The sequence below is a fragment of the Vicugna pacos genome, chromosome 18 (assembly GCF_048564905.1).
Source record: "Vicugna pacos chromosome 18, VicPac4, whole genome shotgun sequence".
In the NCBI taxonomy this organism is placed as follows: Eukaryota; Metazoa; Chordata; class Mammalia; order Artiodactyla; family Camelidae; genus Vicugna; species Vicugna pacos.
In genome coordinates, this window is record NC_133004.1 from 41,684,817 (window position 1) to 41,709,497 (window position 24,681).

General features: G+C 43.4%; 1 protein-coding gene across 1 annotated transcript; it reads right to left on the reverse strand.

The window, feature by feature from the left end:
• Positions 1-121: 121 nt before the first annotated feature.
• Positions 122-22,461, reverse strand: LOC102538990 (cytochrome P450 3A29-like). The gene is made up of 13 exons (XM_072943265.1): positions 22,391-22,461; positions 20,752-20,845; positions 18,890-18,942; positions 16,540-16,639; positions 14,201-14,314; positions 13,848-13,936; positions 12,332-12,480; positions 9,625-9,752; positions 8,485-8,551; positions 7,859-8,019; positions 5,240-5,466; positions 2,897-3,059; positions 122-301 (listed from the first exon to the last, which is right to left on the reverse strand). The coding sequence occupies exons 1-13, from the start codon at positions 22,459-22,461 to the stop codon at positions 206-208; spliced, it is 1,512 nt and encodes a 503-aa protein (XP_072799366.1). The 3' UTR covers positions 122-205.
• Positions 22,462-24,681: the final 2,220 nt, after the last annotated feature.

Below are 24,681 nucleotides of genomic sequence, written 5' to 3' on the forward strand. Positions count from 1 at the left end.
CTTCATGTGACACAACATACAACACTCCCCGTAGACCCTGAGAGAGACCCTGAGAGAGCTAAGTGAACGCACAGAATCCCTAGTCACCCATCACGTGCAGTGGGTGACGCCCGCCTTTATTTCTGGGTTTTCTCACAAAGTCCAGGTCTCTGGTGTTCCGGGATGCAGCTTCCTCGCAGAATAAAGCACAGGTCCTTAGGGAAAGTCAGGCTCCATTTACAGTCCCATCTCTGGGCTCCACCTTTAGAACAACAGGTTTTTCCGGTTGTGAAAGCGACTGAGTGATTAATTTCAGGGGGATCTGCAACAGTTAAACAAGCTCATGAGAACTGAATGATGAAGCACTGCCGCGGAGGAAAGCAAAGCAGACAAGACACATTACAGAAAATAGCTTTACAAACACATAAAAGCTATTTTTAGCATCATGTGCATCTGATTTTTTAAAAACTACCAATTCAATATGTTTAATGATATAGGAATGATCAGGCTGTCTATATTTCCTAATTGAATTTCAACCGTTTGCCTCTTTCAGAGAATTGGTCTATTTAACATATGTTATAAAACACATGGGAATAAAGTTGTTCATAGTATTCCCTTATTATGCCCTATTTAAGTTTTTTTAAATCCATTTTTTATTGAGCTATAATTGACTTATAGCAGTGCAAAAATTTAGGGTGTAGAGCATAATGATTTGACTTCTACATATCGTGAAATTATTAACAAGGTACACTTTGTTAACATTCATCATCTCGTGTAGATAGAAAAAGAAATATTGTTTTCCCTGTGTGAGAACTCTGAGGAGCTACTCTCTTATACCAAACAGAAATGTTAACTGTTGTCATCACGTTTGCATTACAGCCCTAGGACTTACTTTAACTGGACATTTGTACCTTTCGATCACATTCATTTTTTGATCCATTATACTTATTCTATAAGCTGTGTTAAGACTGGATAGTGAGAACATTCATCCATCATTTATTCCAAAAACTGTCTATTGTACACTTACTCTATACCAGGTTTGATACAGAATCAGGTTGGCCTGTGTTCTTTATTGATTTAAATTTTAAGTAAAAATACTGAGTTTTAAAAACGTACCAGATTCTTAGACATTATGGCAAAATATCTTGAAAAAGGATATAGAGGTAATCTTTTGTGTGCTGGAATTCAAAAGGTAATCCTGTGCAGGTATGACGCAGGTTAACTGTATGGGCCATTCTCAGCTTCCAAAGAGCTCAGTTACTTCTCCCAGTAGAACCCATCCAGTTTCAGGATGGAGAGGTGTTTGTGAGGCATCATGCCTGTTTCTAAATATCTCCTGGCTCCCAAGTATAGTACAAATGGTGAACTTCTGAAGACTTGCAGTGCTTTTATTTTTTCTGATACTTTTAGCTCCATTCTCACCCAGTCACTCCATCAGTGTTGGTGGAGCTTCCTTCCAATGTCAGTTGACAGAAGGGAAAGCAAACTGTCACGGAGGGGAGAAGCCCAGCCTGTGGATGACTGGGTGGAGCTTACAGGGAGTGTCTGCCCCCTCCCGGATGTGCGGGAGGCCCCCTTTCTCTCGGGGCCAAGTCCCCTGTCTGTCCACCGTTACAGAACTGCCATAAGGATGCCCACAAGTAAAATGAGAACCATCTCCATCCCCTGCCTCCCTGAGAAAGGCTACTTAAGGGGGGGGGCTGCTTATTAAATGTATGAGTCCTAGAAATAAGCCTTATTATAGGGTCGAGCTTGCTATGAATCAATGGCAACTATTCCTTGTGCTCTCCGGGAAAGATTCCAGATCTTTCTGTAAATATAACATCTTGTATTTTAAAATTTCAAATGGCATGCATTTATTTCCCCTGCAGACAAACAGACACACACAGAACAAGCACGTACATAGATGTCATTTGTTAAATCTTTAAAGTTCCAACAGTTTAACGTTTGTATCCAAGACCTGTAAATTAACTGCTCATCACTCCTTAAGCCTTTACCAGATGACTGGGAGGCACCATTAGGCATTTATGAAAGGAACACAATGAGGGGCTAGAGTTAAAGACGTTCTTAGGTGCAAAGGAAACACAGAAACCAAACTGGATGGTTCAATGATGAAGTATTAAGGTAGATGGTTGGACCCATGACGTCAGCCTGTGTAAACCAGTAACAGAATAGAGCAGCAAATGGGCTCAGGACTGTTTGGAGGAGGCTCTGTGGAGAGGCTTAGGGGTTGAACTAGAACTTGAAGGGGGAGGACAGAATGGTGGGGGGAGTGGGAAGGACACACATGGAGTTATTATTGGAACGCAAAGGGAGCCCAGCCCGATGGCAGCAGGACTCCTGGAAGGTGAGGGTGACCGTGGGAGTCTTCACATCTGGCAGAAATGCTTTCAATCAGGGATTCTCGCCTTGGCTGCACTGAGACGTTTTGAATGCCGCACTCTGGGGGAATTACATTAGAACGTCCGAGATGACCTAGGCACTAGGGTTTTTAACTCCCCCATGATTTCATTCTGCAAGCAGTGGCTGAGGACCGCTGCCAGGAGAGCTTCTGGAAGTCCTGGTGGAAAATCATGTTGTTGAAAAGGCATGACATGGTCATCACTGCACTCACGACTGTGCACACACTTCCCCTTCCTTCCTGCAGACTTGAAACCAAGTTTAAAATGTTGCTGAATTTCAGTGGACTGCGTATAATCAGGCCATGCCAACTGCACTGACTCTAGATGAACATTATAGTTGAGTCTCTATGAAGCCACAGACTTAGCCCTCCTGAGCTGATGGCAAATAGATTCTCAGCCGAAGAGAATACATTTTTCTTTGAATAGATCACATTCTTAGGCATAGAGACTGAACCCTCAGTTAAGAAAACAACCCCCAATGAAACATTGTGAATGCAGAAAGTGAACTCTCTGACCTGTGTTTCTTTACAAGGTTTGAAGGAGAAGTTCTGCAGGACTTTGACGAGAGCCAGTTTCATGCTCATCATAGCGAACCTCATGCCGATGCAGTTTCGGGGTCCAGTCCCAAAAGGCAGGTATGTGTAAGGATTTATGCTGTCCTGGTTCTTCTTGCTGAACCTGGATCCACAACAGTAGATGAAACAGGTTAATGAGACATAAGAACCACAAGAGCTCCAGGTGAGGTTTTAACTTAAACCCTCAACCAGTAGCATTAGGGATCCTTTTGTGGGAGAGTCATTCATCCTGCTGTGGTTAATGTGTTGTGAGGAAAGAAAGGTCAGCTCCTGTTCCTTCCCATCCCCTCCACCCTGTAAGAGCTCCCAGTCTTGCTGAGGAGATGAGATCAATGCTGTTTAACGAAAATTAATATTTAAACACTTAAACTACAGTCATGGAGGTGAGATGTTCACGCTCTGAAAGTCAAGCCGGAAATGAGACTGACTAACGGAAACGTGGGTTCCTGTCTCCATGGACACTTGTGTTGGCCACATGCTCCTCGAGGAAGGAAGGAGGAAAAGTGTCTCTGAGTATTTAAATTACTATTTTCCCCTGTTTTGCCTTCCCTTCCCCTTCCCTTCTCTTGTGTCACTGTGTGTCTTTCTCTGCTGTACACAAAATGCTTAGGTCAAAAGATTCACAGAATCATATGATTCCACTCTACTCCCAATCACTAATTTCCCTGTCTGCCTGTTCCACTAGCCTATGAATTCCTTGGTCATTAGACCTAGGTTTTATTCAAATCTGACTTCTCAGTATTTGAATATATTAAGAAAAAAATGTGGATTTGGAGAAAGTGATAAAGTTGTGGTGGTTAATGTATATTTTAAAGAATCCCTATCTTGCAAAACATTCTGTCATATTTACAGGCCATGTGACTCACAACGGTACAGGGATTAGGAGGGTAGGAGTGGCATGTGATGGAGCAGTGACGTGGGTTGATGGTTGTTGAGCAGGGAATGGGCACAGACAGATACATTACAAGTATTCCATAGACTTGTACCTATAGAATATACTTGTGAATGTGTCCATTACACATACACTTGTGTATATTTAAAAAATTCTCCATAATAGGCTTTTTCTAACATGTGGATTTCACCGCTCCTGGCTCAGTCCCTGACACACAGAGGTAAGCACTCCCTGCGTGATGACTGAATGAACCCAAGAGAAGTGGAGTGACTGGTCTCTGTCTGGGGTTAGGACTGTGGAGCTGCGGGTCGAGGGGGAACTGCTGAGCTGGGAGGAACCACAGGTTCCCTGGTCCAGAAAACAGAGGACTTGGTCCACTCTAACTTCTTTCAGCAAGTGTTATGTGTGGCCATGATGCTAGCACTAGGGACACTGTGGCAATAAGACCAAGTCCCTGCCATCAGGGGGCTTAAAGGCAGGGGTAATAAAAGTCTAGATCCCAGCTGGGGCCGGAAAAAGTTCATTCCACATTTTAACTCATTATGTAATAAATGGGACCATCAACTCTTTCCAGAGTTCAAGCTGTGCCCAAACCAGCCCTCTGCTCCTGGTTCCTGAAGAGGATGCTCAAGCCCCTGCAAGGAGGATGTCCCAGATGTCTAGAGGTCAGAGGGCTTCTCTTTGGAAGGTCACCAAATACCGAGGCAGAAGGGAGGTGGCCCAGGACTGCAGACACAGACAGCACCGGGGGCCGTGCTCCCCTCGGCCCTCAGTGAGGCTGCTCCAACCACCAGGGGTGACATCACCCCCGGCCTCTCAGCCTGAACTCTCACAGTAATGGTAGAAGACGTGACAGTCAATGTTTAAAAACATGGAAATGTGGGAACGTTGGTGGTAAATTCGAAGAGCTGAAGAGAACAGACAGAAAGACTTCAAGGAAATAAAAAGCCTATACACCTAAAATAAGATAGAGGTTAGGTCAATTACAGCATATATACAAATACATACAAACACAACACAGAATGTTGTTTATAGTTTGCTGTTAAATAAGGCAAGCAGTTCAAAAACAAAAAAAGTATAATACCATTCTAAAGGTTTTAAATCTATATATGCATTGGGAAAATGTCCACATGGACATACGCCACAGTATTAACGAGGCCCGTCTGAAGGCACTAGGAGTACAGCCAGCTGCTACTATCTATTTACTAATATACAGTTTGTATAATTTTAACTCAAACAATAAACACTCTTGTAAGGAGAAAAATCTCCTAACAATAGAAAGACATACAAATAAATGACTGCACAATCACACATTTGTCGCCTATAAAGGTTCTCAGAATTTGCAAGCACCCAAAAGGATCAGGGTGGGTCCTTTCCCCAGGGCCTCGTACCTTTCGGGACGGAACTCCTCAGGCTCTGGCCAGAGCTCTGGGTCGTGGTGAAGAATGAAGACTGGCACCATCACCGTTGTCCCTTTGGGAATGAGCACCCCGTTGAGTTCCACATCTTTCTTACAGACCCTCTCCAGTCTACCAGCAAGTGGGATTAACCTGAGCAATTCATTCACCACCATGTCCAGATACTCCATCTGTACCAGGCCATCGTAGGTGGGGGGCGCCTGGGAAGGCAAAAGCAGATTTTGACACATTGAGATTTGGGATCAACCTTCAACTCAGTCTATGAAGTGCTATTGAAATGTTAGAATCTCCAGAGAATAATTTAAACTGGTAACGGACCTTAGCATTCACAGACATTTTAATCTCTTTCATGTCCTTTGACCCGCTCAGTGGCCCATAGAGATGTGTGGGGTAGTTACGACTACAGGAGGCCCTGGGGACAATTCCCTAAACAGGGCCTGAAATCCCACACACTGTCAGGTAGTGTTTTTTCTTTCTCATGAGAACAAATGCGACTAATAGACTATGACCCCTACTCTTAAGTGAAATACCCCTTAGCCACTGTTTCTTTTTAAAAGAGAGGCCACACACCCGTTCCAAGGAAATGCTTTGCATGAACGTGCAATTTCCCCCCTTAACATACAGGTTTTAAGCTGAAAACTCCTGATTGCTGATTCTCCTGTATATGCATAGAACATTTGAAAACACTATGTGATGTAAAATCTAGGTAAACAATTTTGGGAGAAACTAGTTCTTTTTTAAACTGAAAATATGCAAAGGAGGGGTAAGATGGCTGCTGGGGGGGGGGCACACTTTCAGACCTAGGGGAAGTTACCCGAGGGCCAGGACCCCGCCCTCGGCCCCGCCCTCCGTTGCTGAGCAGTCTCCTGCTGTCACTGAAATTTTGACTGTAAAGTCTGAGGGTCTAATCAAGCCTCTCCAGCCCCAGAGGCCAGGTCTCCTAACAATTCCAGTTTTGGCAGAGATCCGACAACAGTGAGGGTGACGTGTGGCTGTCACATGGTGTTATATTTTAGAGGCAATATCGTAAAGGGTAAGAATTGGCTCAGGAGCCAGGGACACCCTGGCTCAAAGCTTGGCTTTTTCTCCACGGGGTACACGACTAGTGTATGCAAGGATTCCATCTCTCGGCAGCTCAGTTTTCTGATGTGTCACATGGAGATAATTCGAGCTGACACGTCACAGGGCTCTGTGGCAGAGACACTCACTGCTCACCCAGTGTCCACATGGTCCCCACATTTCCCAGCCCACCTGAAGTTAGGGGAAACCAGCTTTCTTTGCCAGCGGGCTGTGAACTGAGGCGATTATGTCAGTTCGAGGTAAAATACTTGAAAAGCTGGTGAGCAACGCTCAAGTCCCTTATCCCGAGACAACAAGAAGGCCTCACGGACCAGACAACACAGCTACAAGATGGTGGAGCCTCTCAGTCAGCATCCCCGAGTAACTGTGTGTCTGAGCTCCCCATTCCCATCCTCCACTAACCATCCATGTGGGACTTGAAAATGTGAGTGAGAAGTAAATATTTGCTATATAAAGCCCGGAGATTTGAGGGTTAATCTGTGTCTGAGCATAACCTAGCTTCTCCTGACTAATACTGAATTTTATGAAGGTGAGGTTCATTTATAAATAGAAAGTACTTAAGTAGACATATATAAAAGAAGTAAATGTTAACCAATAGTGTTGATGTTATTATAAGGATTATTTTAAACAGAGGAGAACACAATGCTAGTCTCTGTCTCTTAGCGACCTTTCCCTCCTATTGCATCCAAAGAATCACAATATGGGTTTTACCAGAGAAGGCAGATCATCTCTAATTTAGGTTGGCCCTATGCTGTATCCTCATCTTGTATATGAAGGACCCAAGATTCTGAAAAGTCATAACTTATCCAAAACCATAGTCACGACTTGAGCTCATGTCCTCTATTTCCTACCCTCCTCTTAGTCTGCAGTTTACCCAGGGTGGGAGACTGAATAATGGTCCCAGTTCTCTGCCCCTTCCTGTGTTCATGCCCTTTGCCATCTGACTGTGTGGTGCCCTCCCATTTTGACTCTGGGATTGACCAGTTGACTTGTTTGAACCAGTGGAAAGTGTGTTGCAAGCAGTTTTGAAGGCACCTGCATGATTGGGCGCCTTGCTCCTGCCACCTACCACTGCCCTGAGAAGCAGACATGTGGAGATTGGAGACATGTGGGGCACGTGTGCAGTTGAGTCAGCCCCCCTAGCTTAGCCAAGGCCAGCCTGGACCAGCCAACACCCAGACCAGTCAAGTCCAGCCATATCAACAGGTAACTATGCAGACACTGGAGCAATAAATGCTTACTCTAAGATGCCACTGAGGTTTTGCGACTTTTACGGGGCATTTTGTGATAACTGATATGCCAGGACCAGCATTATTTTCACAGTACCGATAGTTCTGTGCGTTGCATGCATAACCTATGTTTCCTCCTTTGTTTTGTGTGCTTTGGGTCCTTCCTAAACAGCACAGGTAAAAGATTTTATGATCCTGCTTTTTGCAAAAATCTCATTAGAAGTGGTGAGGAGGCATCACTAAGGCTTCACTGTCTCTCTCATTTCAGGTGTCATTACCTCACCTTGTTGGGGAAAGTCGCATCGATCTCCTCCTGCAGCTTCTGTTGGACATCGGGGTGCGTGGCCAGTTCATACACAAGTAAGGAGAGAGAATTGCTGGTGGTCTCATAGCCAGCAAAAATAAAGATAATGCCTTGGGCCACCAGTTCTAGGTCAGACAGAGCTAAAAGGAGATGAAAGATATGTCAGGTAAGCACATCAATGTCAATTTTACAGCAGATTAAGCTAGTGAACAAAATGCTATCCAAATGTTCCAAGCTGAGGTCACCAACTCTGGGGCAATGTCCCTCCTGATGTGATGAAGTCTTGGTGCAAATTTCCAGGCAGAGGTTCTGACTCGGTGGGTCTGGAGGGGCCTGAGAATTGACATTGGAAACAAGCCCCCCAGAGGCTGGGCTGCAGGTGGTCCAGGACCAGGACTGACTCCGGGCGTGACGTTCTTGTCATCCTCGCCCTTCACGCTCTGAACAAAGTTGTGCCTGCGTAGTTCTGGGAAGTACCTCTGGCTACTGTTTCTTTCTGAACATGTGACATTCTTCAATTTGGAAGAAATTCTCATCTGCCTGGAAACCTTCCTGCACGTTTTCAGAACCTCCCCTCAGTGGCCCTCTGAAGCACTCCTGGTTACCTTTATGGGTGCCCGTTTCTTTGGAATTCTGGGAGTTAATCATCAGCTGGAGAAAATCCACTCGGTGCTGGAAGCAAAGAGAAATTTCAGTGACAGAGCGTTACTTGTGAAGCCATAAAGAAATCAGAATTGCAGAATTTCACCTCTTTCCTGAGAAAATGCCCCCTTAAAGAGCAGAGTTCTGACTAGTATTATTTGAATTCTTAGTGGACAAAAACAACCCCCTACAAATCTTGGAGACCATGATGTGTCCCCGAGGGAAACCCGGCCATCACGCCCAACTGCTTTTTGTTCCTCGCCCTCTCTGATCTTGGGCTTCTCTGGCTTTTGAAACAGTTCTTTGCCGAAGAGCTGTCTGTCCCTCTCCCATCATCCCTGTTTGCTCAGGAGAAGGTGCATGACTTCCACCCTTTTTTCCCACCAGCTTTAACTCTTAAAGAACGGCCACATAAATTAATACGCTGACATCTGCAGAGTTCATCAGCAACTTTTGTAGAAGCATCTTCAAGTGCCCACCCTTCCAGGACTCTCCACACTCTTCAGTCACATCCTGGAGTACACAACCCTGTCCTGTGACCTGCAGGCATATTTGTGCTGACCTACAGGCCCCATGAAGGCAAAGCTGGCTTAACCAGCTTACAGCCTCGTGGCCCAGGGAAGACTCCTGCCCACTCCAGACTATGAGAGGCCTCAAATTTAGCATAGACTGCACCCCTCCAGGTGCCTGATGGGGTCTTCCAGTGGAGGTCATGCAGCATAGGAGGCTGAGAGGTTAAGTGATTCTTTGCCAATCTACTATGAGGGGAAATACAGTAAAATCATTTTGAATCAGTAGCTTTTATCCCTTAACCATTTATTGAAGAAAACTGGTAAGCTCCTTACCTCAGTAATATTTCTGCAATGACATACTAATCAGCATGCCTACTGTTATAGCCAAACATTGCTCTCTGACTCATATTCTTATTTCCTTCCCCAATCTCCTCCTTCTTCAGTCCCTCCAAATTTTAGAATTTCCTGATCTAAACTCCATAATTTTCTACCTACCTCTAAAAAATGCAGAGATGTGCATATGTCATACGTGTGTCGCTCAACAAATTATCAAAAAGTAAACATCCTCATGGAACCACCACCAGACTTTACCTTTTGTTTATCTTTGAGGCGATTTTCTTTCATTCTTTTTACGGACTTTGTGAAAAAATTCACAGCACTTTTTGGAAACAGAGAAATATTTAAAGCTTCGTAGACTAGGGTGAGGAATGGAAAGAATACTGTAGGGAAAAAAACAAAAGGAAAGCACAGTGCAAATGCAAAGTTTACCTGGAGCAACTACTGTTTACTCCATTAATCAAAAAATAAAAACACCAGAGCACTCAAGCAGGAGCCATTCCCTCCACAACCTTTGCTCAGACTTCCAAGCCAATGGCTGAGCAAGAGTAAGTCCACATCCAGGGGCCATCACTATAGGAGCGAGGTCAGTGGTCGCTTCTGCATCTTTGGGATGACCACAGGAGCACGAATGTATTTTGGAACCTTTACTTCTTGGACTAACGCCTCTTTGGTTGAACCAGACCATAGTCCGTTACTTCAATTAATTATGCTATTTAAAAAATAATAGTCATGATAGAAATAATACAGTGTATGTCTTTCATCACAATGGAATGTAACTGGAAATCAACAGCAGAAAGAAAATCAGGAAACATGGAAATATGTGAAATTCAGTGACACACTCCTAAATCACCAATGGGCTGTAGAAGATAAAGAAGGGGAATCAGAAATTACTTTCAGATGAATAAAAATGAAGACACAATGTACCCAAACTGATGGGCTATAACAAAAGCAGCGCACAAAGAGACATTTATGGCTATCTGTTTAGATTTTTAAAAGAACAAAGATTTCAGATCAAAAACTTTCCAACTTAACACACTGAAAAGAGAAGAGCAAAGAAAACCTAAAGTAGCAGAAGGAAGAAAATAATAAGGATGAGAAGAGAAACTACAATGAGCAGGAGGATTAAAAAGCAATGGAAAAAAATCAGGAAACCAAAAGCTGTTTCTCTGAAAAGATTTTTTTAGCTAGATTGACCACGAAAAAAGAGAAAATACTTAAACTGCTAGCACCTGAGGGGGGATTACAACTGATATTTTAAAAATGAGAAGGAGTATAAAGAAATTTATGAACGACAGTATGGCAAAGATAACAGGTAAAATGCACAGGTGCCTAGGGTTCACACCAAGTACAAAAATAAACTCAAAACAGGCCAAAGACCTATACATAAGAGCTAAAACTATATAACTCTTCAAAGTAAACCAAGGGCTAAATCTTTGGGATCTCAGACTTGGCAATGGATTCTTAGCTATGACACCAAAAAAGCACAGAGAAGAAGAGGAAAAAATCCCTAGAAATTATACATGATCAAAATGAAACATTTTACACTTCAAAGTACACTAACAACAAAGTGAAAAGACACAGAAAGGGAAAAATCTTTTAAAATCATATATCTGATAAGGGACACCTATCTAGCATATATAAAGCACTCTTCCAACTCAACAGAAATACAATTCAACTATAAAAGGACAAAGGATCTGAATAGACATTTATATCAAAAAAGACTGTAAGAAACAGTTTGGTGGTTACTGAAACACAGAGTTACTACATAACTTACAGTTTCACCCCTGAGTACCACCAGAAGAATTGAAAACAGATATTCAAACAAAACCTGCCCATGAACGTGTGCAGCAGCACTTCTGACACAGCCAAAAGGTGGAAACAACGCAAATGTCCCTCGGCTGATGCATGGATGGACAAAATGCAGAAAGTCCACATAATGGAATATTATTTGGCCACACAAAGAAATGAGGTACTGATATATGCTACAGTGGGGATGAACCTTGAAAACTTCATGGTAAACAAGAGAATCCAGCCACAAAAGACCACATATTCAATGATTCCATCTACCTGAAGTGTCCACAACACGCAAATCTACAGAGATAGAAATTAGTGGATGCTCAGGGTCAAGGGGAGTGGGAAGTGACAGATGAAAGGTAACAGGTTTGTGACTGACAAAAATGTTCTTCTACTGACTGTAAAGATGGTTGCACAATCTTTGAAAGTACTAAAACCTTTTTTTCAGTTTCATTGAGTTATACTTGAGGCCCAGTACTGTCTTAGTTTGTGTTCAGCATAATGACTTAACACATACATGTATTGTGAAATTATTAACACCATAATGTGTACTTAAAATTCCTCACCTCATATAGTTACAAAAATATTCTCCCTTGTGATAGGAACTTTTAGGATCTACTTTCTTAGCAAGGTACAAATGTAGCACACAGTGGTGTCGATTATACTTATGTAGTACCTTACACTGCCACTAATTTTATGTTATAACTGAAAATGTATGCTTTTGACCACTTTTATCCAATACCCCACCACCCAACCCACACCTCTGGTAACTAAAAATCTAATCTCGCTTTTCTATAAGTTTAGTTTTCTTCTTCTTCTTCTTCTTCTTCTTCTTCTTCTTTGTGTGTGTGTGTGTGTGTGTTATTCTACATATAAGAATTTGCATTGCTCTGTTCAACTTAATTCACTTCGCATAATACCCTCAAGCTCTTTCCACTTTGTCACAAAGGGCAGGATTTTCTTCCTTCTCTGGCTGAATAATATTCATGTGTGTGTGTGTGTGTGTGTGTGTGTGTATTTTACAGTAGTGCATTATATGTGTGAATTGTATCTCAATAAAGCTATTATTAAAAAGGAAGAAAGGAAGGACGAAAGGAATGAAGAGGAGGGGAGAGGAGGGGAGGGAAGAAGGGATAAAGAAAAAGAAATAAAGTAGTCCACATACGTAGTGAGAGAACGAATGGATCTAAGTAGTTAAATTTTAAGAGCTTCTTGCCGTATTCCACAAAAGGATCTTGTGGGTTGCTGAGAGAATCAACGTTCACTCCAAATGCTGTGCTGGTAATCACATCCATGCTGTAGGCTCCAAAGATGCTGAGTGGAGAAAGAAAGACGTGGACAATTACAATCAGCACCACTTTACCATCCTTACCCACCAAACGCAACAAGAATGTATGTAAATTCAGATGCCCAGGCAAGACAGGTAAAGAGCCACCAGTTTAAGGCCCACCTGCTGGATCATGGAAGAACCTATGCTGCCATCACACTCACTCATGAGGTGTATATGAGGTGACAGTGATGCAGCTGGCCCTGTGCTGGGGTGATGGGGACACTAAGGCAAGTTAGACACCCTCACCCCCAACTCAAGGAGCTCAGGCATAGAGGGATGGAGGCCCACAATCAGACAAATTGCAGTAGCATGTTTTGACTATGGGCAATAGCAGGTGTATAAGCGCTGTGTCTGAGCAGGATGAAGGATGGAATAATTAACTCTTCCTGGGGGAGTCAGGAAAGGAGACATTCATCTGGATCTCGCCTCAACACAGTTCTCACAGCTGATCCCTCTTAAGCACATCACAGGACAGCAGCACCCTGCTAGGGCTGCCAGAAACATCACCCCTCCTCGGCGTGCACCCCTGCTAAGGCTGCAGAGACCCGCTCTTCCTCAGCGCCACTGATCTGTGGTTGCCCTGAGGGCAGAATCATTTCTGTAAAACGTAAGGAGTAAAAATGTTTCTAGTTAAAAAAAAAAAAGTCACTCCAGCATTGATTTAGGGGATCCCATAGACAGGTGACCATATGTTCCCAGTTTTCCCAGGACATTCTCAGTTTATACCTGTTGTTCCTGCATAATTAAAAACAAGTAGAAATAAAACATGGTTTTCACATTTGACCCCACCCCTCAAAATCTCAGTTTAGACAACAAATGCTGTGGTCACCCTACCTGTAGGCTTTACAGGGTCTTCTCTCTTTTGAGGAAGAACAAAGGGTATTTAAGAGTTAATATTTAGTATTTGCTGGTATCCTCTGGAAAACTGTGAAGAGACTGAAGTTGTTTCCAGTTCCATTCTGTGACATTCCTGCCCCGTCCACTGCCTGCCAGCACGCACCAAGGGCATTCCCCTGCCACCAGGCCACACCCTCTGCACTCAGAGCCTTGGTCCAATAACACTTCTTCTTTCTAAACTATGAACTTTTGTCTTCCAGAATATCTAAAGTGACAGGTAAGCGAATAAGTTAATCCTGGCTCATGCTCGCAGGAGGAGACCCTTTCTCTCCTGACTGTCCTGCGTCCTTCGGTGAGCCAACACTCATTCTGAGGTGGCCCGCTGGAGTTGTCCCACCACACACCTGCTTCTGCCTGGTCCCTAGGGTAACTCAGCATGGCTTTTCGGCTCCGTGGCAGGCAGCTGGAGGGTCTCCACGGTGCCCAGAACACCGGCAGCTTCGCCCCTACTTACTCCTTCATGGTGACGGGCTTGCCTTTCTCTGCTTCCTTCCTCATATTTCTCACCAACATATCTCCGTACTGGTCAATGATGGGGAACATCTACACACAAAATACAACACCACCTGAGGTTAAATACAGACACTCAAGTCCTAGAAGGACTTGGTTTTCCCAAGAATGGGGCAGTAAGTGAGATTTTTATAATGCATCTTATAATGTTTCTTCTAGGATGTGAAGATAAAAGACTATTTTTAGGAAACCCAAGTTTAGCAGACTGCTCCTTGAAAAGGGACTATACTCTTATTTTCTACGTGTCCCTAGAGTCATTCTTTAAGTTTCTAATAGCAGGTCCTCTTCTTTCCTTACCTCCTTGAGCTTTCCGCTGGTGAAGCTTGGAGACAGCAACGTTCGTATTCTCTTCCATTGTTCATCCTGAGCCATAGAGATGGCATTTTTCATAATACCGGTTAAACCAAAAGACTACAGTCAAAAACAAAACGCATTTACCCTCCATAAGTTTTGGAACTTTCAACATTTGTAGAAAATTTCTTAAATAAGAACCAATTATTCAAGAAATATTTAGTGACCATCCACTTAGTAGCAGGCCCTGTGCTCGAGAGATATTTATCCCAAATGCTTGGCTGCCTGTGAGGGTGAAGGAGACACCCGGCCACTTGATGTGGTTTCCAGCCTTTATATTCCAACCTCCTTTTAAATGCGTAGGACCCATGTGGCAGTGTAAGGGTTCTTCCAGGGAAACAGGCAGGAGTAATACCTAGCTCATCCTCCTGGGCTGTGCAGAGCTGGTGACAGATGCCGCACAGCCTTGGCGAGCATGTGTTGCCTCAAGCCAGTTCTGTCTTTACATACATCTACAGCATGCGCATTGGAAACAGATGTCTTGATATAGTGACTTTTCAAAAACAAATTAGGACTTTAAAATTCAGGAATCTATTTGCTTTCTGAAGAATTGTTATAATTATATGGAAATCCTTTTCCCTCCCATATTTCCTCCAGTGACAGAAGGAAAAGGAAAGGGATCATTCTGTTTCTCAGCTTGGGACTGGCTTATCAAGCCAACATGCTTGAGGCTTTTTACCATATTCCAAACCTATATTTAGTTTTCAGATGGATACCTCACTCATTCATGATAGGAGCCTACATACTAGATAGAGAAGGACAATTACACAACACGATAAAGAGCATCTACAAAAACCTACAGGTAACATCACACTGAATGATGAAATACTGGAGTGATGTCACCAAAATGGCAGAGCAGCAGGCTCCAGCCTCCCTCACATCACAAAGAAGAATGGTTAGACAGCTCTCAATAAATGAAAATAGGTCTCGGAGACCTCAGGAGTCCACTTAGAATCTTCAGAAACACAGTAGTGCAAAAAAAAACTTGAGAATAACTCACAAATCGGTAAGGAGAATAGTTTTGTTTTGCCTGCGTTATCCTATCTCCCCCAGGGAAGCACTGCCAGCCAGGTGCCGAGAGGGGACTCCCCAGCCTGAAGCAGCTCCCGTTGCTGGATGGAGGACCGCAGGGTGAGTGCCCAGTTTCCCCAGCCTTTCAGAACACTGCACAAATGACCCATGTTGGCTTCACGCCACCCAGAGACTAGGAACAAAGAAGAAGGCCAGGGACGACCAGTGCCAAGCACACGGCAGGGACTACCAGTGCCAAGCACACAGCAGGAATGACCGTGGTCTCTGTGTCCTGCTCAGAGGGAGATCCCAGAGCCTCTGCCACGAGGGAAGCAGCTCCCACAGACAGGCCCGCGCGAGCTCTGGCAACGGCGCCAACGCTATTCGGTGAAGGAAGAGCAGTCCTTTGGTAAGCGGCGGGGGGGCAATTTAGACATTTACAGGCAAAACATTAAAGAACCATGACCTAAACTTCACACGTTATATAAAGATTAACACAAAATGGATCATAGTCTAAAATGCAAAACATAGAACTATGTATGTTATATGTTCAGGAAAAAATAGGAGAAAATCTGAGGGCTAGGTGGTGAGTTTTCAATTTGACACCAAAGGCACAACCCATAAAAGAAAAGATTAATAAACTGGCCTCATCAAAATTATTTTTAAAATTTGCTCTACTAAGGCCTTGATGAGAGAAAAGAAAAGCCTCTCGTGGTGACGGGAAAAGAACAGCACGCGGGAGCCTGTGGGGACGCAGCATCCCTGCACGCCCGCTGCGGTGGCAGCCACGCAAGCCTGCGCGGACGATCACTGTCGCTGACCAGCACGCACACCAGCAAGGGCACTCAAACCTGACGAAGCCTGAGTGAGCTCTGCGGGTAGGACCAATGCCAAGTTCCTGCTTTGCTGTTGCAGTATAGCTGGGCAAGATACTACCACTGGGGAAAAAGGAGGAAGGGTACATGATGCGGAACCTTCCAGTATTTTTCTCTTTTGACAACATCATGTGAATTTATAATCATTTCAAAGTGAAAGAAGAGAGAAAGAAGGAAAGAAGGAATGAAGGAAAGAAAGAAAAGAAAAGAAAAGAAAAGAAAAGAAAAAGAAAGAAAGAAAGAGAGAAAGAAAGAGAGAAAGAAAGAGAGAAAGAAAGAGAAAGAGAAAGAGAAAAAGAAAGAGAAAGAAAGATAGAGAGAAAGGAAGGAAGGAAGAAAGAGAAAGGAAGGAAGGAAGGAAAGAAGAAATTAATTTTAACTTAAAAAACGCATGCCTACCCGCCGGTTTGTGAAGACAGAGTAACATTCTTTCACTAGGACTGTTTTGATCATCTCTGGATCTGTGATAGCCAACACAGGCTGTTGACCATCATAAAACCTGTGTCAGGAAAACAGAACCGATTAAATTTACTGATTCAGTAAATCAGCTGGGGCCACATCTGGAAGTCCAGACTCTCATCCTGAGATTATATAATCTTTGCTCCTGGAGATGGTGGTTGGAAATACTAGAACATTTGCTAAGTGTAGGTGTTGTGTCCATGGCTTTTTCCTATACCATTCTCCATTATATTGTATGTTTAAAATATTTTATTATCAAAAAGGAAGTTAGCTTAGTAAATACTTGAAGGCAAGTAAATTAACTAAGAATTAAAGAATTAATTATGGAGAGTCCACCCACTCAGTCATTTTTGAAGGTTTATCAAAAGCATAAAAATGCATATGAAATTTATAGACACACTGATTATAAATATGTAACAATGTGCTGGCAAATGGAAGATTTGGAATACTTTACAAGTAACAGCAGGGTTATTAAAGATTGCTCTATTTTCTAAAATATGCTTCTAGCTTATAATTTTTTAAAGGAAAATATATTAAATAATAAGGAGATATCCTTGGTTGCATCAAGGTTAGAAAAATTTGAAACAAGAACGAAGAGAATAAAGAAATTTGGAGGAACATGTATAATTCATTTTAAAATATTCTCTTTTCATTACTTATGTTTATTCTTCTACATGGGTCCCCAGGGGGCATCAGGCACCCACATTTGACACACATGCCACACAAAGGTGTCTGTTCATGTGTGACACGTCCCAGCTTGGCCTGACCGCCTGGCTGTCAGAGTGCCTGTTCACGGGAAGGGGCCACTGGCATGACATTTACTCTAAGTTAACCTCCCCGTCTTCCGGCATTTTGTTTCCACTGTCAATCACTTGCAATTACAAAGCAAAATAGAAGATTTTCTACAAGTCACCTATTCTTCCTTTGACTTCACAGAGGAATTTCAAATTTTTTTGATCACATATAAAAATCGCTGAGAACCACTGAGCTTGTTGCTGCCCATTTCCAAAAACTATTCTAAAACTGAGGGTGGAAGAGGGTGTCAGGCGCATCTAGTGCCGAAGCAGGGACAGAAGTGACTGAGGAGTCCCTCACCTGCTCCCCCATCAGAGCGACCATATTTCTTGGAGACTCCCTTCTTCCCATCATGTTTTTTCAGAAACCCCTGGATGGAGAAGGGCTAGTGGTTGTGCGTAATCCATTACAGTCATGATGCCACAGCAGCCTGAATTTCACTACCAGTTAAAATTCAGGTTTTGAGGCCCCACCCGAGATCCTACTGATTCAGTGTGCTGGTGGGTGGGGTCAAAGTCTACATTTATAAAATGCTCTCCCATGTGACTCTTATTACACCCAAACATGAGAACCATTTTCGAACAAGAAAACTGGAATTCACCATGAAAAAGTGGCCCCATCCTGAGCTCATAAGTGCTAAATGTTGGTGCTGGTCCAGTGGCGATCAGTGCCACGTGTTCTCTCCACTCAGTGATGTTACCCTTTTGGGTCATTACAACTCAACGGAGCCCTATGGTTTCTGAGGACTTGGTGAGAGAAGATGAAGAGGTAGAGGGGCAGAGCCTTCTCCCACGTGCTTTCGGCAAATCATCACTGCATCACAGCTCTCCTGCTGCTCTCACCAAACCTCCAACGGCTGCTAACGGCCATCAACCCCCGTGGCGCTCTGAGTTAAGTATATCCTGTGTCTCCTCAAAGTCAGAGGAAAAGAGTCAATAAAACAGTAACTATATTGGCTTCTACTGGAAAGTCTTGGCTTAAAATTTAAAAACAAAAATAAAAATAACTCCTTACTTGTGGAGAAAATAAAAAGCTGAGCAGAAATAGTTTCCCATTCTGTTTACCTATAACCCCTAGCTCTTTTCCCAAAAGAATATATTAAATCCAAAATTTAAATAAGGAATTTTTGGCTTTTAATTATAAGTAAAGTATATAGGAAAGGTGTAATAAAATGCATTTATGAGCACATATTAGGACGTTCTGCAATAATGCATTTTATTATTTATTTATTAAGGGGGAAAAATGGAGATAAGAGGAAGAGTGAGACACTGGGCATAAAGTGAGGCTGGAGGAAAGCGATGGCCTGCGGCTCTCCGGGCCTGACTCACTGCAGACCCGCACACCCGGTGACATGGGGACTCCCTGGCAGAACAAGCTCCCAAAGCTACACAACAGATGATTTCGGCACAAGCAGCTCTGCACTGAGGCTGCCCTCCGTGGTGTGGGGGGCCTCGCCATAGCCAGCCTGTCCAATGCAACTTGCCAGAATACTCACCCCCATATTTTTCCATACTTTTTAAAACATTTACTGTCAAAATCCCAAAGGCCCTGCAAGGAGAAACAAAATTAGATAACTAATCAAATTGTATTGAACTCTACCTCTACTCATGGGACTTGAAACCCATGAAATCAGGCTATTTCCCACTGGCAGTTGGAGAGAAGTGCTTATTCAGAGATATCTTAGGGGAAAGAAGGAAAAACACAAAAGATGTTAGAAACAGGATTTAAAATCACTGTTGCATTTTCTCTGATTGTTGTAGATACTAAATGCTTAACTTTGCCTATGAATACTAAGTACCTCCTTGTCTTCTGTGAGAAAATTGAAGTTTAGGGAAAGTTAGGGTGGCCTGTAAACAGTTTCATCTTCTAGTCGAGCATCCTTTTCATTTATCTCATGAGCTCTCTCTAGAATTCTGGCAGAATTAGGAGGTTAAATACACCAGTGACCTCTGTTAGTCAAACAAATATAAGTAAGTCTAGGACTTTTGAATTGAGTAAGAAAATGAGTGAATGAATTAATCACAAAGTAGACTCACCTTCTAACTTTCCAGCTCAACACAAAATAGATGGGAAGACACAACAACTCCGCAAAGACAGTGGGAATTAAAACACATGCCCTGAGTTTTCTCTTCTGTAACTTAAAAAAAAAACTCCCTATTGTTAAGTTTCTGCTGTGATATTTGATGGTTTAATTATGAAAATGAAGGTCCTAGAAGTGTGGGTCTTGGAGTGCATTCACTAAGTTGTTCATATGGGGAAGGTGGAAAGGAAATCGTTGCCTTTTCAGAAGGATCAAAGTTCAAGCAGTTCTTAGGCAATAATGAGACAATGAAGGCTCAGGTGGGAGAATGAGGGTCTGAGAAACCAGCCTCAGGTCTGCAGGAAAGGAAGTCTGAGGCCGAGAGCAGCCTGCACACGAGGCTCTGCCCCTGGATGTCTGGGCACCGCTCATGAGCTTCAGCTCAGGGCCAGGCCCCGGGCAAGGGGGCGCCAGAGCTGGATTAGCATGAAGGCTCTGCTGGAAGTCACAGTCTGTGTCACCTAGTACATTCCGTTCAGTTAAATTAAATTGAGAATAATTCTGTCATTCATGTCCTTTCTAATGATTTTGTGTAAGTGATTCTGCCTTGTTTAAAAGGGAAAAGCCCGCAACTCATTTAGTGGTTAAATATCTGAAGTAAATAGACAACCACCACCTTACTGTGTCAGTTTTACCCACGCCCAGCTCAGATGCCCCGGTGAGGTGCCGCACTTGAAGGCACAGAAGTAGGGCAGAAAGCTCTTGTTCCGCCTCTTGAAGCCCAAGAGATGTCAGGGGCAGCAAAAAGTGGAGAGAGTCATGGAAACAGCTGCCGGCATTAGCAGTTGTTGAGAGAATATACGTACGCACACTACCCGATAGTGAGGACTCAGGGTGCCTTAGACACTGAAGTTACCAAGCAAACCAGGAAGAAGAGAAAAATGCTATCCAGGGCTCATGCTGCCAGCGTGAAAGCCTGACACTAGCGGTGAAGCCGTGACTGGGCGCCCCCTTCACGCTTGTCTCCTAGTGTCAAGGAGACTCGTGCCTTTCTGGGAATTGACACCTAACAGAAATAAATCCTCTTCGTGATGCTTACAGGTTGTAACTTCAAGTCTTCTGCAGAATCAGCCAGAGAGCTGGGCTGTCTGAAGCAAAACCTGAGGCTCCTAACAAATAAAAATAGAACCAGGGGGTAAAACTGGCCATAGGCTGACTGGGGCCCATGATGTCACTTCCGGCAAGTGTGAAACCTCAGAACTTCCTCCTTTTATGATGGAACTCAGGTAGGATTTGCAATCATAAGAAGCAAAAGAGGGAGCTCAAACAACACACACCTTCCGGTAGGCCAGAACATTTCCAAAATAAGGCAGAGGTCTCGGTCCAGGAATCCCTAGCTTCTTAAAACGTCCATGTGAGTAAGTCCCATATCTATAAAGTGAAAGAGAAAACTGGGTCACAGGGCTTGTGGAATAGGAACTGCAGCTGGCCAGACACTGACTCAGAACCGTAACAATCAACCTACGGAGACAACATGTAGGCGATAAATAAGAACAGCAACTCCAAAAGCAATAATTATATTCACTCATCATCTCCTTTCCCACCACCACTACGAGACCCACAAAATGCAATGATGATTAGCTAAAAACATCTGAACTCTTCACGGTTCCAATCCTAGAGGGAATACTTGACAAATCTTTCCAATTTAGTTTTTCTGAGAGGTCTAAGCTGCAATTCTTCTAGGAAATTCACTCATATTTATTTAGTAACTTAACTCTTAGATGACTTGGAAATTTTAAAATGTTATCAGACATAAAATATGTTGTCACAATACCTGAATTCCTAACATTACTTTTAAAGAATTAAAATGAGGTTTGTACTGCCCATGTTCATGTCATCAAGATTTCCTACTCTTTTCTACTGAAAGTGAAATTGAGATAGAGGTCAAGTGTGACATGGAGATGACCTGTCCTACCCACTCATTGAAAATAATTCCTCTTGCAACCTACTGTGTGAAGCCAGGAACCTCACATTGAAAAAAAATTCCTCTATTAGATGATTGTGATTCATCCTCCTGTACTGTCCTTAAAGGGATAAAATACTTAAAATACAAATTGGCTTTTGGGACTTGTGCCTTTGCAAGTTGTTAGCAGATTTCATATCATGAGGAAAATATGTTTCTATGGTGACACTAACCCTCCTGGAGACTGGAGGAAAAGGCTAAAAAAATGAATAAAATTTCAAGATTCATGCTTAGTCTCTTCTCCTCTACAGATTTCTCCCTTAGGGTTAGGTAGTTCTGCATAGTACAGGCTGGGGGAACTGAGTCTTAGTAAGGAATCCCAAAGGAGGGGCCCAGAAAAGAGAGAAGAGCTGAGCCTGAAGAGAAGGGCAATCAGTCTCTAGCCCCCAGCAAAGTCCGAATGACCAGGTGCTTTGTGTAAATGATGCCTAGGGTGGGAGGGAAGGGAGCAGGGAACTCCTGAGCACACAGGGGTCAGTGTGTCTATACACACCTCTTGCAGTAGATACTGCACCCAGAAGGTGAAGTTGAGACAAAAACTTAAGTTACTTAATCATGTTTCTAGAAACCCCAGAGCTTAAGAAGGGGAGAGGACCCCACTGCACAGGAACCAATTGTTTTAAATCCTGTCCTGGTGGATTTGGCAACCACCAGGATTCAGTAGAGTCTAGGTCCATGCAAGCTGGTCGTCAATCGGAAGATCATCTGTGGGAGCAAATAATGTCACTAAACCCTCCTAAACTACAGAAAATGGGAACTTGGGGAAGGTTTGGTTAGTCTTTCAACAGAACTGGGTTAAGATCAATAATAACCCGTTTGGTGCTTGTAGCACCCACCACTTAAGCAACTTTCTCTTCAATAACTCTGATCCTCAAAACAATAAAGGGAAAGGGGATCTGATTAGCAGCACAAGTCCAAGGTTACAGAGGAGACGAGCCTGCACAGATACTCACAGATAGAGCAGCACCAGGCTGGTAGCTAGGAGAACCCAGGTTTCCGTGGAAAAGCTTGGGATCAGGTCCATGGCCGCTGTCCTCCGTGATTCCCTCCCTGAGTTTCCTTTCAGATATGTGTGCTACTCTTTGCCTGCCTGCTTCCTTTCATACCCAGTGATGATGCCTTGAAGCTGAAAGGTTTATGTATTGAGAACTAGGTGGAGTTGGAGCTGCAATCAGTTGAAGGAACAACTGTGCTCCACCTGCAGGAGCCCTCTCTGCCTTAATAGTTGGCAAAGCATCATGGACGCTACAGTTTGACCTCCCTTGAGTTCATATTCTCTGGGAATTCAATAACAACTCAATCAGTGTAATCAGTAAGTCCAAAGTTTATAGAAACTCAAACAAAATCATTTGCCATTAATCTCTAAACTGCCTTGTTTCTGTAACTACCTAAACTCCAAAATACATGAAATCCTTCAGACAAGCTGGGTCTACAGATCTTTGCCCATGCAGTTTCCTCTGCTTACAAATCCCCTTGTTCCCCCTCTAAGGCATCTACTCATCCTCTACATTGCAGCTTAGAAAAAACATTCTTTGTCAGAGTCCTTCCTAACCAACCTCCTTGAGCAGAAATAACTACTTAATCGAGCGGGCAACTCACATTCCCCCCACCCCCAACATTCTATTATTGTCCTTTTATCCTCCAGAACCGCACATTCTTGGCCTCCACACCTATTGCCCTTAACAGATTGAGAGCTTGGGCGCAAACTGGGTGTTAGTGACCCTATATTCCTGGTAGCTAGCAGGGGGCTTTCTGAGGAATGGGCATCCAGAAAGGTTGGTGAACTTGAGTTGGTGGAGGTAAGACTGCTGGGCCCCTGTGTCTCCTTTCCCTGAGGTTCCTTGCTGACCATACCAACGTCCTGAATTGTAAATACAACAGAGGGCCTGGCAGGACCTCAGCCACCATCACGGCACATGCAGGATGATCCATCAGGATTCTGTCGACAAGAGGCCCCAGAAGGGGAGGCAGGACATGGACCAGGCAGTAACGGCTGTGTCAAGGGTATCAATTCAGGCAGATTCTTGTCCTGCCCATGAGAGGGCCCTGTAGCAGACAGCAGTTAGACAAATTCTCGACCAAAGAATCCGCCCCCCTCTCCACATGCCCTCCCCCCCCATCTCTGGAAAGGCGTCAAGTTCAAGATCAATGGGTATGAAGGGAGTGAAGGGGAGAAAGCCACCTGATGACGAAGTGGAGCCCAACCGCCTTAACCACCTGTGGTGAGGCACACATAGCTTGCAGGACTTAGAAAGGTGACATGAGGTTTCTCTATGGGGCAAAGTGGGCGTCAGAGTAGATGCTTCCCTATTGTTGACTAGACTGAAAAATTTTCACAGGTAGTGAGAGTTAGTAAGGAGGAGGCCTATGGTAGAAGTTGTTGTCATCTCAAGGGCCCACTGCATTCCTACTGGGGCTAGAGGATTGACGTTCTGAAATTTACACTGGCTCTCTGACCAACGTCCTGTGTCTGCCTGGCCCAAGAAATCACAGATCATGGGAAAAACAAAAACTCAGAAGTTCTTAAAACTCAGCAGAAACGAAAGACATTTAAGCTGTGTTTATGCACTTCCTTTTCCTTTTGTTCTTTCTGACTTTCAGTCCTTCTGTAAATGCTGATGCTCACCTCTCACCAACTCTTTCCCTTCCTCTAGCCAGAAATCCAACACCAGTCTGAGTGGGTGAATAAACCTAACAAGGGCCATACACCATGATCAAGTTACATAATAAAGGAGATGAAAGACTTACGCGCTGAAAAATATAAAACATTGATAAAGGAAATTGAAGATGATGTAAAGAAATCGAACTCAGATAGGAAGAATTAATATGGTTACAATGGCTACATTACCTAAAACAATCTACAGTTCTAATGTGATCGCTATCAAATTACCTATGACATTTTTCAGAAAACTAGAATAAGTAATTCTAAAATAAATAGGGAACCACAAAGGATCCAGAATTGCCAAAGCATACCTTAGAAAAAAGAACAAAGCTGGAGGCATGCCTTCTCAAACTTCAGAAAACACTACAAAGCTATAATAATTGAAACACTGTGGTATAGGCCCCTAAACAGATATGTAAATCAATGGAACAGAGTAGAGAGTCCAGAAATAAACCCACACACCTATGGATAATTAATCTATGACCAAGAAGGCAAGAATATACAATGGAGAAAAGACAATCTTTTCAGTAAGTGGTGTGAGAAAGGTGGACAGCCTCATAGAAATCAATGAAACTAGAACAC

Coding starts and splice junctions, on each gene's coding strand:
- LOC102538990 (XM_072943265.1), bottom strand. CDS start 22,461: ATGGACCTGATCCCAAGCTTTTCCACGGAAACCTGGGTTCTCCTAGCT. Junction 20,846..22,390: donor AGCCTGGTGCTGCTCTATCT/GTGAGTATCTGT, acceptor TTCACTTTATAG/ATATGGGACTTACTCACATG. Junction 16,640..18,889: donor AAGTATGGAAAAATATGGGG/GTGAGTATTCTG, acceptor TTCCTGACACAG/GTTTTATGATGGTCAACAGC.